The 18,093-nt window shown below is 41.0% G+C and overlaps 2 protein-coding genes and 3 non-coding genes across 32 annotated transcripts in view; 1 reads left to right on the top strand and 4 right to left on the bottom strand.

Annotated features, from left to right (window-relative positions):
- Positions 1-73: 73 nt before the first annotated feature.
- Positions 74-7,139, bottom strand: GNL3 (G protein nucleolar 3). Its single transcript, XM_026501003.4, has 15 exons — positions 6,945-7,139; positions 5,895-5,953; positions 5,410-5,547; positions 5,180-5,293; positions 4,884-4,967; positions 3,959-4,091; positions 3,060-3,172; positions 2,693-2,816; positions 2,192-2,279; positions 1,498-1,672; positions 1,224-1,366; positions 1,005-1,141; positions 738-919; positions 395-461; positions 74-301 (listed from the first exon to the last, which is right to left on the bottom strand). The coding sequence occupies exons 1-15, from the start codon at positions 6,955-6,957 to the stop codon at positions 219-221; spliced, it is 1,653 nt and encodes a 550-aa protein (XP_026356788.2). The 5' UTR covers positions 6,958-7,139; the 3' UTR covers positions 74-218.
- Positions 1,731-1,807, bottom strand: LOC113257329 (small nucleolar RNA SNORD69). The gene has a single exon (XR_003316937.1). It is a non-coding gene; the product is annotated as a small nucleolar RNA SNORD69 (small nucleolar RNA).
- Positions 2,932-3,013, bottom strand: LOC113257330 (small nucleolar RNA SNORD19B). The gene has a single exon (XR_003316938.1). It is a non-coding gene; the product is annotated as a small nucleolar RNA SNORD19B (small nucleolar RNA).
- Positions 3,841-3,917, bottom strand: LOC113257327 (small nucleolar RNA SNORD19). Its single transcript, XR_003316936.1, has one exon. It is a non-coding gene; the product is annotated as a small nucleolar RNA SNORD19 (small nucleolar RNA).
- Positions 7,140-7,194: 55 nt separating the features above from the next.
- Positions 7,195-18,093, top strand: part of PBRM1 (polybromo 1) — a 116,013-nt gene continuing 105,114 nt past the window's right edge. For 3 of the 28 annotated variants that reach the window (XM_057311770.1, XM_057311768.1, XM_057311767.1), the window contains exons 1-4: positions 8,078-10,002; positions 10,267-10,392; positions 12,006-12,158; positions 14,450-14,547. In XM_057311770.1, coding sequence (XP_057167753.1) covers positions 10,345-10,392; positions 12,006-12,158; positions 14,450-14,547 — 299 coding nt within the window. In that variant the 5' untranslated portion in view covers positions 8,078-10,002; positions 10,267-10,344. Of the gene's footprint in view, positions 7,323-7,473; positions 7,677-7,704; positions 10,003-10,266; positions 10,393-12,005; positions 12,159-14,449; positions 14,548-18,093 lie in introns of those variants that run through there. The other 25 variants (XM_057311764.1, XM_044384895.3, XM_057311771.1 and 22 more) reach the window with 21 other exon arrangements.

Here is an 18,093-nt window from a genome sequence, read left to right as displayed (position 1 = left end):
AACTATACTTCTATTCACTCATAGTGTAAGAGGAGTTTTCTTACAGAACTTAGACACTTTCAAAATCGCATTATTTTTAAAGATGAACGTATAATACATATTTACAAAATTTATAGTTTGTATCATACTGTAACAACCTGGTAGATCACACGCAATATAACAGTTTAGCAGTCTGTTCAAAATGTTAGGAAACCACCTTATAAAAGGACACGGTTCTGTTACACATAGTCTATACTGAAGTCATAAGCATCATCTTCCTCTTCCGTCATTTTATCTGAGATGTAAGATGGTGCTGACTCATCTATATTGGAGGAAAGAAAAGAGGTTTAAAGAAAAAAGGCAATTCCATACCATGCTACTTTGTTTGCAAACCCCTCCCCGCAAGCTGCCCCACCTGCTTGAGACTCCGCAGGCAGTGCCTCCCAGGCCTCTCCTGCCCCAGACACGTCGGAGCTCTTTTCCTGTGGGACACAGAGAAATAGTACAAGATTAGTAGCCCTTGTCTGCTCATTAATCCAAGGAACTGCATATCTGGAAAGACTCTGAAAGTACACATAACGGGACGTACAAAATTAAGACTAATGATTGCAAGCCTTAAGTACCTAAATCTTAAGGGGTTTTTTTGGTAATCTTGTACGAACTGTTTAATCTCTCCCTTCAGCCTCTTTCCCATTCGTTAGAATTATAACGCTCAAAAACTTAAACTTCAGCTTAAGCAACTTATACAACATACTTACACCAGCTTCTTCATCAACAATTTCCTGGTCACTGTCAAGGTCCTTGTAGTCCTCCCCGTCCTCCTGCTTCTTCTCTTTCTGTTTTGGTAGTTCTTCAGGTATGTCCTTTTCCTCTATTATTCCATTTGTCAGACCCGAACACTGGAAAAGGATGCTACTGGCTAAACGAGGGCCCCTGACAGCTAGGGAAGGAACACAGCTCAAGTGAACAGGAGATCTTTATTGGTCTGTCAGCCAATGAAGACAGCAAACACAAGACTTGCTTACTCTGTATGCTGTGTGCATTGTTCTTTTCCAGTTCTTCCAGATTAAGGCCCCTTTTCATGTCTGTCACGATGCCCTCATTAAAATGTGGAGAGGGAGTCCAGGATGTAGGGGGAGGGCAATAGTAACCTAAGGAGGCACTGGTATTAAACACAAGATCTGTCAGAAATCAGTTCCTTCATTCCATGTGATCCTCAAAATGTCAACGGAAGTTAGTCTTACCCTGTCCACTCCGACCACATCAGTTTGGCAGCACCTTCTAAATTTGGGCTTCCACCTTTTCGGTGCAGTCCTCTTCTCTGAGCAAGCGATGTAAAAAATTCCAGAGGATTCTTAAAGTCTGGAACAGTAAATTTCAATACTACCTGAAAAAAAAACAACAAAACCTGAAAATGTCATTCATCTGATACAGTGTAAAAAAAACCTTGAAAATCTTCTACTTAAAATGCTTATGATGAAAGAGAAGACAGAGCTGAAGGGAAGGGGGTTCTTCTACCTGTCGAGCATCGGCCTGGGACAAGATGGCACTAGCAGCCTCCACTGGTTTCACCACTTCAATACTCGCTGGACTTCTCAGGGCAAGTGCACTGGCAGAGTTAAGTGGAGACACAATGAAACTTGGACTGTCCAGGACTGTGATTTGTTTGTCCAGGGGGACAACCTGCATGCACCTGCAACAAGAGGGATGGTAACTGATGGGAGCACTGGTTTCCGTGAAGGATGAGAGACAACACGAAGCTCAGGGTTGGATTGAACAAACTCAGCACAGTCTGTCAGATCCAGTTTATCATCACTTGCTTCATGTTTATGAAACTCTTAACAGTCCTCCTCCTCTGTTAAAGAGAAACACTGCATGTTATAGCTTATGTGTTGACCTGAACACGTGCTGCTTCCTCTGCCATGAAAATTTCCCCTCCACCTGGCTGACTTCCGTTCAGAGTTGGGCTCAAGTATCCCTTCTTCTGAGGCAGCTTCCCCTTCTCTCAACCTATTTGCTTGTCTTTCAAACTAGATGTGAGCTATTCCACTCTAATCAATTCTTCCCTAAGTCGAGCACTGACTTAACCCTGTTCCTTTCACTGACACCCCTAAAGAAAAAATAGAAAATGGTCTTCCTTGAGTTATCCAAAACAAAATAATATTTACTCATCTGTAATGAAATATCACAATTATGGAAAAACTCACTTTACCTTGTAAGCCCCATGGATACACCGACATTACATATCCGTTCTTGTTTTAAGCTGTTGATGATGCTGCTTTTCCCCACATTTGGGAAACCTACAAACGGGAAATCCACAGAACAAAAGGCATTATGTACTGGTAATTATAAAATTTCCACTGCGTTATTTTACGTTTGCCTGATGTTTGGAGCAAGATCAGAGTTGGATCTGAGTGTCTTCATTTCAACACTAAGACCAATCTTAGCATCTTCATTTCTTGCACAAGTAATCAAAGAGCAGGAAAATATTATTTCAAATAAACCAGGAGCTTTCAGAAGCCAACTTCCTATAGTACACAGCACTGAAACAGGCAGCATTTAACATTTTTGTGTTTGGTGAAGTGGGCAAGAAACTAATGTCTGAACAAGCCCTTGACTGAGCACCAACCCAATACACTGTTAACATGAATAACATGAATAAAACCTTGGCACTTAAGAGGTAAGACATAAAGTGTGTTGAACTGAAACTCACCAATTACTCCAACCTGAATGGCTTTGCCATAAACCTCCTGAAAACCTCTGAGAAGCTTCCAAAGGCCATCTTTCCCAACACAGACTTCACTTTTGAATGGAGCTCTCTTCCTTACCTTCAAATGCTAAAATTCCATATAATTAGTTTAGCTACTTCCGATAACCCTCCAGATAAAACCCAGGCAATCTGGCTCCAGAGCCCAGCTATTAAAACCACCACACTATTATCTTTCAGATTATCTCTGGATGAAATCAGAGTTGGATCTTAGGAGTTCTCATTTTTTAATCAAGATTTTGTATACTCATCATATTTCAGCCATCCAAAATCTGAAAGAACCATACTTCCCACCACTGACCAAAGAGAGTACCTTGATTATCTTGCCTTTGTCCTTCAGATTTGTTGAGGCTCTGAACACCACCGTTGGTAATTCCTTCTTCAAATAATTCAGCCAGTTCTCCAAATTCTCCTTTGGTACCAAATCTAATAGGGGTTAGAAATAAGACACATGCTCTAATTTGGTCATTTTGTTGACATGAATATGCACTATCCGATATTCGGATTTTACTCTGGTTTGTCTCTTCATAATTTTTCCAAAAGGATTTAAGTGGAAGATGGGAAGAGGGTAAGCTCCCCACCATGCTGCCCTTATCTTAACAGAGTTCACTATCTACACCACTGTATTTCTTCAATTCCCTTCTGCACCACTCACCCTTTCAGAATTAAGTCAACCTGTAGATTATGACCCTACTAACTTAACTCTAGAGCTGTGTTTCCAGAATTTACTCTCAGTAACAGCCACGTTACCTGAGAGTCAGCAACAGTAACTGTGGATGCCATTCTTACTTTCTGCTTCACACGTCTCTCTTCTGGGTTTTCCTGGCCCTGATGCTCAAACCAGTACTTCCTAAATGCACTTCATATAAACACTGTCATATATGGACATTATGCAGATGTGGGGAATATGGCAAACTACCATCACTTCCTATGTACAATATATTGCACCGTAAACTACATAGAGCAGCCTATACTCTTAAATAAGATGGTAAGTACTGAATGGCTAAAGAACAGTAGAATCCCGTTAATCACTTATAGAAAATACCTCCATCCCATTGCCCAGCACTGTCTGTGGCAACAAGACCGTATGCACTGGCTTTACTGAGGTCAGAGTTGGATCTTATCAGTCTTCAGTAAAAATCAGACTGCTCACGTGTTTTCCTCATACCTCGCTAGTGCATATGGAACATAAAAGGCATCCCTTTTGCTCACCTGATTTATTTAATACAAGTACCAGCTTCTTCTGTCCACTCTGGATAATGGCCTCTTCTACCTGGGGACACCTGCAACCAAGAGGATCTCTGGCATCCAGCACCTCCAGCACAACATCTGCGGCTTCAATCACCTGTCAGAGCAGAAACTATCAGAGGAGCATCCCTTGCTCTGGCAACACCCTCCATACAAGTATACTGGCATTTTCCACTTTGCAACAGGGTGAGCTCAGAGCTGGATCTGACATCTTCACTTTGGCATGAAGAATGTTCACAGGGTCATTTCTCCAGGAAAGTAAAATACAGGTTTGCAAGGCAGCCTCTGGTCTCCCATCAAAGTGGGTTTCAAAAGTGGAAATACCGCCACCGTCTGAATCTATAACCCTTCAATAGCGTATTATGTGGTTTGATAGGCCCCACCGGCCCTGCCAAGAGCTGCTGAGCAGCAGTCATGTTCTATTCACAGAGGGGAGTGAGTGTGGAAAAATGGGTATTGGGGATGGGAGTTTTGGGGAGCAACTATGCCAAGACACTCCCTTGACTTCGTTCACTTAGGTTTCAACAGAGTATTTTTTTTCACACTGCTTGCTCTAAAGTATTTTCCCTTGTTTTAAAACCACTATCAACATGCGTACCGTTCTGGGAAATCATGCTTATAGGGAAATCATGCACTGTTCCTGTACAAAAATTTTATACCTTAAGAATATTTCCTTCAGCTAAACAGAAAAGACCTTAAATAGGATACACCACAATAAATAAATAAAAATAAGAACTAAAAAACAGGATAAGCCAACTTGCTGAAGGATTCATCTAGCTCAAGTAAAATGCCATTTCCACATTTACAGGGTTGGTGTCAGAAAAAAAAGAATGACTCTAGTCTTTTCAACCTCATTACCATTTTTAGACACTGACCTAGACTAAAATACCTTTTTAAGTTCCTGACAATACAACTTCTTCGGATTCTGTTTGCCCGACTTGGGTTTGTCCTTAGCTTTGCCCTGCCCAAATTCCTGCAAGATAAAGACAACGGGAAAGGGACACAAAATTAGCACTTCAGGTGCACTGTTTCTCCATTTTCCATGGCTAATTAGGGGCACTGCAGGTGATATTTCTATTAGTAAGAGTTGGAACTGTCTTTCTAAGAGGCACAGCAGCCGCTGCCCTGGGTATGTGTTTTTACTTCCACATCAGAACTCTCATTCACAAAGATACTTGATCATACCTCTTTCACAGGTTCCAAGTTAGATGGCTTAACGCCAGAGTTAGTTTCAAGTTTTCTTTTCTTTTCCTGCTCCTTCTGCCTGTCAAGCTTCTGCTGCTGTTTTAGTTCTTCAAGCTGTGTCCAAGCCATAAGAGAAATGGGTAAGCCAAAGCAACCTGGTGTTACTTTACTTTGAAAAGCTACACATACCCACACATCACTTGTTCAAAGTCTGAATTAACATATCTTACTCGCTGTTTCCTGAGCTCAGCTTCCCGAAGAAGAGCCTCTTTAAAGGGAGCACTGTTTGGAACTCCTGGGTCTTTTCTAGGCTTTTTGCAACCCCGTTTTTTAGCCTCTTTCCTCAATTTCCGATGGTGCTCTCGAACCTATTATAATAAAAATTCTTATCAGTATCTGGCTAAAATCGGTTATACCTGTAAGATAACCCAGAAAAATTAAACTGTAACCACACAGAGAATGTACATATTTATGTATAAAACTGCAAAAAAATGTCTTCAGGAGACTCTGCAGACATTAACATGCTGATCAGTTTACAGACTTATCACCAAATTACTGCACTTTCCCACAGCTATACCCCTGATGTCTAAGAACTGGTGCCCACGGACAGTCTACTTAACTTCAACTTTAATCCAAACCTCCTAGTGGAGGAGAGGTAGGGCACAAATCAGTTTAGCATTATATTTAATATAGCTCTTCCAAGTACAGCACTTACCTTTTTTTGGATTTTATACCGCTTATGGCAGGTCATGCGTTTACTTGCTTTCTTTAACTCTACAAAGAAACCCATCACAAAACGATTAGACACAAGTGATCCATTTGTTTAGTTTTTACTGACTGTGCTTGAGGGTCATATACCTTTTCCTATTTAGCAATTAACTCTCGAACCTAATTTAAGAATCCTATGTGGTAGATAATAAATGTAGACGATTCTAAAATCTCAGTTTGACTCCGTATATCCCAAGCAGAGCCCAGCTTCCTTACTCCCACTGTTCCTGTAGTAAACTGAAATCGCACACAGCAGGATGACACCCCAAACGGCAGGCACTTCTTGTCACACACCATGTATCACAAGTCAGGACAGAACAGTGGATTTCAGAGGCGGCTCCCAAACCTCACCAGGGCCAGACTGAACGTGGCTCAAGGGGGGAAAATGCTGGGCCCAAAACCTGGCTGAGACCCTGTTTACGCAGAGACCCAGGCCTCATCTTCACTTTTTTTTTTTCTTTAAAGATTTCATTTATCTTTTTGGGCGCCTGGGTGCCTCAGACGGTTAAGCGTCTGCCTTCAGCTCAGGTCATGATCCCAGGATGCTGGGATCGAGTCCCGCATGGGGTTCCCTGCTCAGGGGGGAACATGCTTTTTCCTGTCCCTCTCTCCCTGCTTGTAGGCTGTTTCTGTCAAAGACTCCCTCTCTTGTAAAAAAGATTTGACAGAGAACAAGAGCAGGGGGAGAGGCAGAAGCAGACTCCCCACAAAGCAGGGAGTCCGCGGGGCTCGATTCCAGGACCCCGGGATCATGACCTGTGCGAAAGGCAGACGCTTAACCAACTGAGCCACCCAGGCGCTCCAGTGATCTTCACTTTGTCTTCCTTTAGTGAAACAGGCCAGCGCTCAGCGTTGGGCCTTCCAAACCTCGCTTCTACTGGGGACCAGCGCGACGGCCTACCCGCAGGGTCCCTCATACCCACAGAAGAGCGCCCCGGCGGTTCGTCGACCATCAGAGACAAAGGCCCCTCCACACCCGCTTCCCGACCCCACTCACTCGGTCGCTTCATACTGGTAGTAGCAAGGGCAGCGCCGGCAGTGACTGCAGTAACAGCAGCAACAACGTGTCTCTGACACAGCCACGTGTAAATTGCGGCCGAGCTCCAGCGTCACGCACTGACGCTACCGCCGTAAAGAGCGCCGCCGCCCGCTCGCGTGCGCGCGCACGCAGTGTCGTGCGGAGCCGGGCTCGCTTGGCGGCCGCGGGACTGGTTTTGCGGCGGCACCGGGAGGGGTGAGGGCGGTGAGGGCGGCGGGTGCTGGAGCGACGGCAGCGGCCGCAGCCGGAGGAGCAATAGCAGCAGCCGTGGCGGCCACGGGGCGGGGCGCGGCGGTCGGGGACCGCGGCCGGGGCTGCAGGCGGCGGAGCGGCTGGGTAAGGCCGGGCCCGGGGCGGGCGGGGCCGCTCCTTCTCGGCCGGCTGCCGGGCCTTTGTGTGGGCCCGGGCGGGCGGGAGCAGCGGCGGAGGCCCCGCCCCGGCCGTGGGGACGCGCCGGTCGGGCCGGGCGCGCGGGGCGGGGCACGGCGGCGGGCGTCGGGACGGCCAGGCAGTCTTGCCGCACCTGCCGGCCGGGACAAAGGCGCGCTTCGGCCCGGAAACACCCCGCTCCCTCTTTCCCGCGCCTGCGGCTGGCCGAGCACTCGTCGCGGGCAGCTTCAAAGCTGTCAACGTTTCCCTTAGTCCCCCGTACCAGTGACAGGTCCGGAAAGTCTTTCATTTCTTCCGCAGGTCAGGGCCTCCTTTTTTTGTTGTTTCTTGACGGTTCGGACGCAAACTCAACTGGTGAATTTTTTTTTTAAATCAAAAAAAAATTTTTTTTTTTTACATCTTCTAGATGACTGTGCTCAGACCGAATGTTTTTATCAATGGGACTTGTATTTATAGTAGAGGCTAGATATTTAAGTATCCTATCTTTATGCAGCACCACAAAAAAATCGAGGTTTTAAAACTGTACGTTTCCTGGTTTTTAATAATTTTCCACCTCTTAAGATTTTTTACTGAAACAAGCGTGGTTTTGTTGTGATAGAGCAGATATTGGTGATTTAAATAAGATTGGCAAAATGTAGAAGGAATACTGAAAAACAAATGGCAAATACATAGTATAGCAGATATAGAAATTAATACTATAGTTATAGAACATATGTTGGAATAAAACATTCTTATTAACTTACATTCCAAAAAACTAGGGCTCTTCGAAAATGATTTTGAGATGATGTTTTTCCATTAAGAGTAGTATGATTTTGCTTTATTATTTGTTAACAGATTGCCGGTATTTTAAGATTCAAAGAAAGATAGGAAAGTATCTTTTGAAGAAGTATTTCCAATTTAAAACAGTAACAAATATGTGCGTGGATAAAAGGAAGGGCCTGATCGCTTTCTTTGGCTTTGGGTGTACAAAATATCTCAAATATTAATATTCTACCCAAAACCCCAAGATTAGTAAATTGTGGCATATATATGATAGGCTATTATCAAGCCACTGAACATCTGGAAGAATCCTGTTAAAACACAAGTTGCGGGGCGCCTGGGTGGCACAGCGGTTAAGCGTCTGCCTTCGGCTCAGGGCGTGATCCTGGCGTTATGGGATCGAGCCCCACATCAGGCTCCTCCGCTATGAGCCTGCTTCTTCCTCTCCCGCTCCCCCTGCTTGTGTTCCCTCTCTCGCTGGCTGTGTCTATCCTGTCAAATAAATTAAAAAAAAAAACAAAACACAAGTTGCAAAACAATACATATGGTCTAACACTTTTGTTTAAAAAAATAGGCAACCAAGGCATAGAATAGAGAAAGCTGTGAATGCCAATGTTAAGGGTGTTTTTTTTTTCCTTCAAATCCTGTTTTCCGAGATTCTTGTAATACTGTAATATATTCCAGTATTGAGTATCACAAGAAGTACTAGTTTATAAACTGTCAAAATATACTATGTGGCTATAATGAGTCAGTATTTTCCCAGCTGCACACTTTAAAGTTATTTGTTAGTGTCCACTGTAATTTGTTGGTTGTCAGACTTTTGGATATGTGACTGTAATCAGTGCCATTTTAAAACTTGTATTTGAGTTCCAGAATCTGTTTCCTCTTCATGGGAAAAGAATTGCTAAAGGGATGCTCACAGTCCTTTTAAACCACACAAGCTTTTTTTAATGTCCCTCTTATGTATACTTTTAATGCGTTTGTTAAAAAGATAAATTGATCATTAATACTATACCAGAAACTATTCTATAAGCAAGAGCTACAAAAATGAATAAAGTGCTATTCCTGTTCCCAGGGAGCATTTAATCTAGAGTTGAAACTTCTTTGTTGTGCTTTAAAGTTTCACAGTGATTTCATGTACATTTCACAGCCCCAATAATCTAAGGCAGATATGCACACCTGACTGTTCTCATTTTAGAAGTGAAGAAACAGCTCTGAGAGATTGTGACTCAAGCAACATCAAACAGATAATTCGAAGTGGGGGACTTGGGACTCGTGTTCTGGTCTTCTGAGCTCGAGTCCTGTTGCCTCTCCTACCTACCTAGCCACATTGCCTTTATTGCCAAACTTCCAAAATACATTTAAAAACGTGTCCTTTGGATAAGAAAATAATTGAAAATTGCCCTTAAGCTGCATCTTTTTCCTGTTTTACCAGAGAAAGTTAATGATTTAAGGAGTTTTGGATGTTGTGTGGTCTAAGCTGGTATACACACACCAACAATTTACAATTTTTTGTCATTTGCTTTTCAGTGGATTATTTCTGAAGGTAATTTTGATCGCCTGCCAAAATGATCGAAGGCTTTGTTTTTAATTTTTCTAAACTTATGTGTGATGTCTTTCCAGTGCTGATAGGACTTCTGGAAAGAAATGTCTTTCTCTGAATTTTTTTTAGGGGGGGAAGAGTTTTCCAGACTCTATTCACATGAGCCATTCTTGGTTTGTTCCAGCTTGCCAACACTTGGTGTCACATGTGAGCCTTCCACATGTGTTCACTCTCCATTCCAGCTCTGTGACTGAACTCTGCTCTTATTGACTAGGGGGCATTTGGGCAGGCATGCTTCATTCCTGGAATTGACAGTCATTCCATGTGAGTAAAGGGGAATCCCATCGATCCATCTTTAAGCATATGAAAAGCATTTGGTTTTTAAATGGAAAGAAATGTCAGGTACTGTTAGTGCCTGAGCCTTTGCAGCAGTTCGGCACAAGAGAACTGATATGGCTATTTTCTCCAGTTCTCTTATCTTTCTTTAGCAGTTCTACTTGAATGTTTTCTGTCTATTCGTACTCATTTTTACTCCTTCTGACCTTTCTTTTTTATTTCCCCTTTCTCTGCCTTGTTCTTCTCTTTCAGTTTTGAATATATTAACACTGAATCAGCACTTCTAAAGCCCTGCCTTCTCCCTCTGGCTTCACTTGGCCTTCAGACATAATGAGGAGACTGGCTTTTCGAGGCGCTGGTTGTGCTCTGGTAAAGCTGGTAAATTACTGATCATCTACACCTTTTCTCTTTTCTGTCCTTCCTTGCCTTTTCCCTTCCAGTTTTCTTAAATTTTGTTATCCTTTCCATAAAGATTCCCTTGTCATGTTCATCAAATTCACTTGTGTCCTTGTCATAGCTTGTTTATTGAGGTTTGGTCTTTAGTTTCTTCATCTTAATGAATTGAGGCCAGTTTATCAGCCTTTTATAAAACAAAAGAAAATCAACAACACTTGGCTGTCCTTGGCCTAAGCCCTTTGAACCTTTTAGCCAGTTGTAGCCAATTGCAAACCAATATACTGTATAACAAACCAAAGCCTAGAAGAAGGAATATCGTCATGGTAGGCTGTTTTTAAATACCATGTGGACGGTAGTTCCAGCGGAAGAGATAGGAGACTCCTCTTGTTTCGTAGTTGGTTACCAGAATGTTCTGTGTGTTGGTTTGTTTTGCTCCTCGTTTCTCCCTGGAGATCCCCAGTTTTTCTCTCCATACCTACTCGCAACCCATTCGTTCAGCTGCTGGTGTCTTAGTTTACTGACATTGAATGTTAATGAGTGAAACTGGGATTGTTTTTTTTCTTTTAGCTTTACAGACCTTTGAAATCACAGTATACTATTTGATACTGTCGTTAAATTGTATAAGCATTATAGGACCTTCTCAGGTATAAACCCTTTCCCTCTAGCTGTAGCGATCATTTCAGTGGTTGCATTTTTTGTGTTACAGTCAGTGTGTACATTTGTAAAGTCGTGTTAATATTAGTTACTAGACAGCCTACCTGACAGCAAATATTTATGTGTTTCTGAAAGGCCAACTAGGACCTAAAAATTCCCCTCTGAGGTACTATTCCAAATCATGTGCTGAAACTTAAAGCTATGATTTCAAAATTCAGGGGAATAGAATACCTCATATAACTGAAAAGGAGGTCAGTCTGTTGACAGAAAAGTTTCATAGCAGTTTTACTACTTTGACATAGGTATGGTAAGTCACATTAGGTGTTTTTCAGGGATATGTTTTGTGTCCTTTAATGAATGGAGAAAATTCATTTTTAGTGTGTTAATTTTAGAATTCATCTAAAATGCTAGAAGGTTAATTGTCCTCTGTCCCCTACACTTTGGCACTGCTCATTTGCCTCAGGTACCGATTTCTATTTTTTCCACACCATGGCCCATCTGGAAAATGATCAGAATTGTTAGACACACTGGGGAAAACAGACGAAGCTGCTGACTTCAGAGGTGACTGCCTTGGGGCTTCTGCCTCAGGGCCTGAGGGATCAATGCCTCCACACTGGTGTACCCCTACATGTAGGTTTTCAAAGTCCAGTGAGGAGTAAATTTGGGACCAGACATGATTGGGTCAAACTTGGTGACATAAAAATGGGTATACTTTTGTTGAATTTGCCCCAGCTGAGTTGAAAGTGTAGCATTTTGGTAAGTGAAGGGGCTGAAGCAACAAGGTCCAGAACTTCCACTGAAAAAACTGACAGTTAAGTTTCTTTACAACGGTTAAAATATCCTCCTAAGTGAACCAGAATCTGGGTAGCAAGTGGCTAGCTGAGGGCTTGGTGGCAGTGTCTAAATTTAAGTATATGAACATGGCCGATTATTTCTTATAGAAGAAGTTGGATTCCATGGGTTCCAAGAGAAGACGAGCTACCTCCCCATCCAGTAGTGTCAGCGGGGACTTTGATGACGGGCACCATTCTGTATCCACACCAGGCCCAAGCAGGAAAAGGAGGAGACTTTCCAATCTTCCAACTGTAGATCCTGTGAGTAACTTGCATCACAGTTTCTGCCTGCTTTTCCTACTCTTCCTTTAATGATAAGCAGTTAAGATGCAAGGCCTCACCACTTCTTTTTCCTCTGGCTTAATATCCGTATCTTTCTTTTATGGAAAGCGTATATTTAGCCAACAGTCTTAACAGTTATAATATAATTTAATATTAAGAAATAATGGTGGGGGCACCTGGGTGGCACAGCGGTTAAGCGTCTGCCTTCGGCTCAGGGCGTGATCCCAGCGTTATGGGATCGAGCCCCACATCAGGCTCCTCCACTGTGAGCCTGCTTCTTCCTCTCCCACTCCCCCTGCTTGTGTTCCCTCTCCCGCTGGCTGTCTCTATCTCTGTCAAATAAATAAATAAAATCTTTAAAAAAAAAAAAAAAAGAAAGAATGGTGGGTGGAGGGTGGGTGAAATAGGTGAAGGGGATTAAGAGGTATAAACTTCCAGTTATAAAATAAATAAGTCACAGAGATGAGAAGTACAGTGTAAGGAATATAGTCAACAATGCCGTAATAACATTATATGGTGACAGATAGGGATTACACTTACTGTGGTAGGCATCGAACAATGTATAGAATTGTTGAATCACCTGAAACTAATATAATAATATTGTATGTCAGCTATACTTTAATAATACTTTTTTTTTTAAGACTTCATTTATTTTAGAGAGAGAGGGAGCGGGGGAGGGGCCAAAGGGGAGGAAGAGGGACAAGCAGACTCCACACTGAGCAGGCAGATCCGCCTTGGGGCTCAGTCCCACGACCATGAGATCATGACTTGGGCTGAAACCAAAAGTTGGACACCCAACCAACTGAGCCACTCAGGCATCCCCCAGTAACACATTTTAAAAATAAAAGGAATATTTAAGAGCTCTCAAAAAAAGTAATTACTCTGTATGCATTTAGAATAAGAAATTTGCATAAAGTTATTTCTGGTTTGATGAAAAGATGTTTTTCTAAAAGTGTAATCTGCTGAAGCACTTAATTCTAATTAAAAATAACCAAATGGGCTTATGAATTCTACAGATCAGAGAAAGGCAGACAATGTAATAGAAATATGAACAAAAAATTTTTTCTTGTTTTATTGAGATGTAATTAACATATAAAACTATAAGTTTAAGATGTACACTGTAATGATTTGATCTGTATATATTATGAAATGAAGCCACAATTAGTTTAATATCATCATCTCCAAAGATGACCCAAAAAAATGTTGTTTTCCTTACAATGAGAACTTTTAGGATCTACTCTCGTGACAACTTTCAAATATACAGTAGCTGTGTTAAGTATAGTTACGTTGTATGTTATGTCCCCAGTACTTACTCATAACTGAAAGTTTGCACCTTTTGACAAAAAAAAGAATAAAAAATATCCATACATCGTATTATATGTCCATTCAAATAACTGTGTGCTTGTCATGTGCCAAGCACTCACTGTTCTGGTGGTTGGGATATAGCCATGTGTAAGACAAGCCAATTTTTCACATGGAGTTAGATTCTAGTGTGGCAGAGCAGAATGTAAACAGATGAACAAATAGATAATAAAGTACCTTCAGCTAATGATAAACGCTAAGAAAAAAAGTTTGGATGATTTGGGCTTCCTGGGCCCAAGCCTTGAGGGGTTTCTCTGTGATGGGAAGGCACTGGCCCTACAAAGTACTGGAAAAGGGTGTTCTCGGCAGAGGGACCCAGTGCAGAGGAGCTAGGTCAGGAATGGGTTTGTTGTGTTGTGATTATAGAAATGGTCAAGAGGAAGAAGGAGACTGGCAAAGTCTGCCCTGCCACAGTATGTAGTTACCCTACATACGCTGTGGTCAATGTTGGGAGTTGAGATTTTATTCTCTCAGTAGGAAGAAGCTCCTCTTTTGAATGATTTTAACCAAGAGAGTGGTATGAACTGATTTAGCTTAAGAGAAAAGAACAACCACGAGTAGCATAAATCTGATGAAAGATACCAAGGTGTTTAATTAAATTTTTTAAAGTTTTGTTTATTTAAGTAATCTCTGTACCCATTGTGGGGCGTGAACTCATGACCCCTAGATTAGGAGTCGGATGCTCTTCTGACTGAGCCAGCCAGGTGCCCCTACGCAGTTAAATTATTTTAAATAAGGAAATACTGTCAGCGTATTTCAGATGGGTTCTTGCGGGGAACTTGGGGATATGTCCGTTTTCTTCTCTACTTGCCTTTTATGGATATGTTTTTATTAAGGATAATCATATACCTACACTGGCTTTCTGTTCACGTTTCTGGTGATTTTTTTTCACCTTTTCCTGTGTATAGATTGCTGTATGCCATGAACTGTACAATACCATCCGAGACTATAAGGATGAGCAGGGCAGGCTTCTCTGTGAGCTCTTCATTAGGGCACCGAAACGAAGGTGAGTTGGAGGTGAGTGGGAGGGGTTTGGTCCTGGGTCCATGTGTACAGCACTTGGTAATAGAGTTTTCCTCTGGAAGGAATGACTTAAAGGATACTGGGGTCCAGATTGTAGTTTTAATTGTCAGGATGTAGTGAAGCATATTTTAAAAAAATTGTTTTTATTGTAAAATACAGCATAAAATTTATACATATTACATTTTTAAGTGTGCAGTTCATTAAGAGTTTATTCATATTGTTGTACAACAGATCTCCAAAACTTTTTCACATTGCAAACTTGAAATTCTGTATCCCTTACAAAACTCCTTATTTCTTTCCTCCTGCCCCCAGCAGCCACCGTTAACACTTTTTGTTTCTCTAAATTTGACTATGTTCAGGGGTCTTATATAAGTGGACTCATAACAGTGGTTGTCTTTTGTGACGCTGCCTTTCACTTAGCATAATGGTTTCAGTGGTCATCCATGTTGTAGCATATGACAGGATTTCCTTCCTTTTATGGCTGAATAATATTCCATTGTGTGGCTGTACCATCTTGTGTTTATTCATCCATTGATAAACACTTGAGTTGCTTTTACCTCTTGGCTCTTGTGAGTAATGCTTCAGTGAACGTGGGTATGTAAATACCTCTTTGATGGTGCTTTCAGTTCTTTTCGATATATACCCAAAAGTGGCTTTGTTGGATCTTATAGTAATTCTATTTTTAATTTTTTGAGGAATCACCATACTGTTTTCCATACCACTGCACCATTTTATATTCCCACCAAGAGTGTACAAGGGTTCCAATTTCTCCACATCCTTGCCACATTTGTAGTTTTGTAGTAAGTTTTGAAATCAGAAAAGTACTTGTGATGGTTAATTTTATGTGTCAACTTGACTGGGCTAGGGGATGCCCAGACAACCTGTGTCTATAAGGATGTCTCTGGCAGAGATTAGCATCTGAATAGAAGACTGAGTAGAGAACATGGCCTTAACCAGTTCAGTTGGGTCATCCAGTCCCTGAGGCCTTGAATAGACTGAAAGGAGGAAGAAGGATGAATTAGTGCTCCCTGAGCCGAGACATTCATCTGCTCCTGCCTTTGGATCTCAGAGCTCCTAGTTCTTGGGCCTTCAAAGTCATACTGAATTATGCCACTGGCTTTTCCAGTTCTCTGGCAGATGACAGATTCTGGACTTCTTGGCCTCCATAATCACATGAGCCAATTCCTGTAATAAATCTCATATGTGTGTGTGTGTCTGTGTATGTGTGTATCTATATTATGTGTGTTTGTGTATACATCTCTTTCCTATGTTTCTCTGAAGAACCGTAGTACAGTCTTCCAACTTTGCCTTTTTCAGGATAGGTTTGGCTATTACGGGCTATTTGAAATTCCATACAAATTTCAGGATGGATTTTTCTGTTTCTGCAAAAAATGCTGTTGGGATTTTGATAGGTGTTGCGTTGAATCTGTAGATAGCTTTGGGAGTATTGGTGTCTTAACAATACGTAAGTTTTCTAATCTATGAACATGGGCTATCTTTCCATTTATTTGTGTCCTTAATTTCTTACAGAAATTTTTCTGTAATTTGTGTAATTTTTACACAGTTTTCAGTGTACAAGTTTTTCACCTTTTTGTTTAGGTTTATTTGTAAGTTTTTTTTCTTTTTGATGCTACTGTAAATTGAATTATTTTCTTCCTTTTTGGATTGTTCACTGTTAGTGTATTGAAATGCAACTGATTTTTGTGTGTGTTAATTCTGTATACTGCAACTTTGCTGAATTCACTTATTCTACCTTTTTATTCTTTAATCTTTAGAGTGTTCTGCATATGAGATCATGTCATCTGTGAACAGAGATAATTTTATTTCTTCCTTTTCTATTAGGAGGCCTTTTCTTTTTGTTGCCTAATGGTTCTGTCTAGGACTTCCAGTAATATATTGAAAAGAAGTGGTGAGAGCAAGCATCCTTGTTTTGTTTCTAAACTTAGAGGAAAAGCTTTCAGTCTTTCACCATTTTGAGTATGATGGTAGCTGTGGGCTTTTCATATATGGTCTTTATTATGTTGGGGTATTTTACATCTATACCTAATTTGTGGAGAGTTTTATCATGAAAGTGTATTGAATTTTGTCAGATTCTTTGAGGTGATCACTCAGTTATTTTCCTTCATTCGTTACTGTGATGTGTTACTTAATCAATTTTCATAGGTCGAATCATCCTTGAATTCCAGGAATAAATCCCTCTCGTTTATGGTGTATAATCCTTTTAATATGCTGCTGAATTCATTTTGCTAGTATTTTGTTGAGGATTTTTATATCAGCGTTCATAAGGGATGTCGGTCTATAGTTTTCTTGTAGTATCTTTGCTGGCTTTGATATCAGTATTGGTGGCTTCACAGAATAAATAAGTTTTCCCTCCAATTTTTCGGGAAAAGTTTGAGAAGGATTAATGTTAGTTCTTTAAGTGTTTGGTAGAATTCACCAGTGAAGCCATTATTAGGTCCAGGACTTCTCTTTGCTAGGAGATTTTTTTTTTTTATTAAAATTTTATTTTTTTTATTTTTTATTTTTTTAATGATGATTTTTTTTTTAAAGATTTTTTTATTTATTTATTCGACAGAGATAGAGACAGCCAGTGAGAAAGGGAACACAGGCAGGGGGAGTGGGAGAGAAAGAAGCAGGCTTATAGCAGAGGAGCCTGATGTGGGGCTCGATCCCATAATGCCGGGATCACACCCTGAGCCGAAGGCAGACACTTAACCGCTATGCCACCCAGGCGCCCCTAATTAAAATTTTAAATTCCAGTATTGTTAACATACAGTGTTAAATTAGTTTCAGGTGTACAATGTAGTGATTCAACAATTCTATACATTACTCCATGCTTATCACAATAAGTATACTCTTTAATCCCTATCACCTTTTTCACTCATCCCCTTACCCATCTCCACTCTGATAAGCATCAGTTCGTTCTTTATAGTTAAGAGTCTCTTTCTTGGTTTGTCTCTCTCTTTTTTCCCCTTTGGTCATTTGTTGTTTCTTAAATTCCACATATGAGTGAAATCATATGGTATTTGTTTTTCTCTAGCTTATTTCACTTAGCATTATACTCTCTGGCTCCATCCATGTTGTTGCAAATGGCAGGATTTTGTTCTTTTTATGGATGAGTAATACTCCATTGCATATATATTACCACATTTTCTTTATCCATTCATATATCGATGGACACTTGGGCTGCTTCCATAATTGGCTATTGTAAATAATGCTGCAATAAACATGGGAGTGTATGTATCCCTTTGATTTTTTTTTTTTTGTATATTTTGTGTAAATACCCAGTAGTTTTGCTGGAAGATTTTTGATTACTGGTTTAGTCTCTTGTACTAGTTATAGGTCTATTCGGGTTTTCTGTTTCTTCATACTCAGTTTTGATAGGTTTTGTTTCTAGGAATTTATCCATTTCTTCTAGGCTATCCACTTTATTGGCATACAATTCATAGTATTCTTTTATAATCCTTTTTATTTCTGTGGCGTTGGTTGTAATGTCCTGTCTTTCATTTCTGATATTATTTGAGTCTTC

The sequence above is a fragment of the Ursus arctos genome, unplaced genomic scaffold (genome assembly GCF_023065955.2).
Source record: "Ursus arctos isolate Adak ecotype North America unplaced genomic scaffold, UrsArc2.0 scaffold_14, whole genome shotgun sequence".
Taxonomy (NCBI): domain Eukaryota; kingdom Metazoa; phylum Chordata; class Mammalia; order Carnivora; family Ursidae; genus Ursus; species Ursus arctos.
The sequence above is the reverse complement of the archived record's forward strand: the minus strand, read 5'-3'. Positions and strand labels throughout refer to the sequence as shown.

What these genes read in the sequence shown, in the direction of transcription:
- GNL3 (XM_026501003.4), bottom strand. An exon ending in ATTGTCAGGAACTTAAAAAG is followed by an intron (nt 4,092 to 4,883) that starts GTATTTTAGTCT and finishes CTGCTCTGACAG; the next exon opens with GTGATTGAAGCCGCAGATGT. An exon ending in ACTTGTATTAAATAAATCAG is followed by an intron (nt 3,173 to 3,958) that starts GTGAGCAAAAGG and finishes AACCCCTATTAG; the next exon opens with ATTTGGTACCAAAGGAGAAT.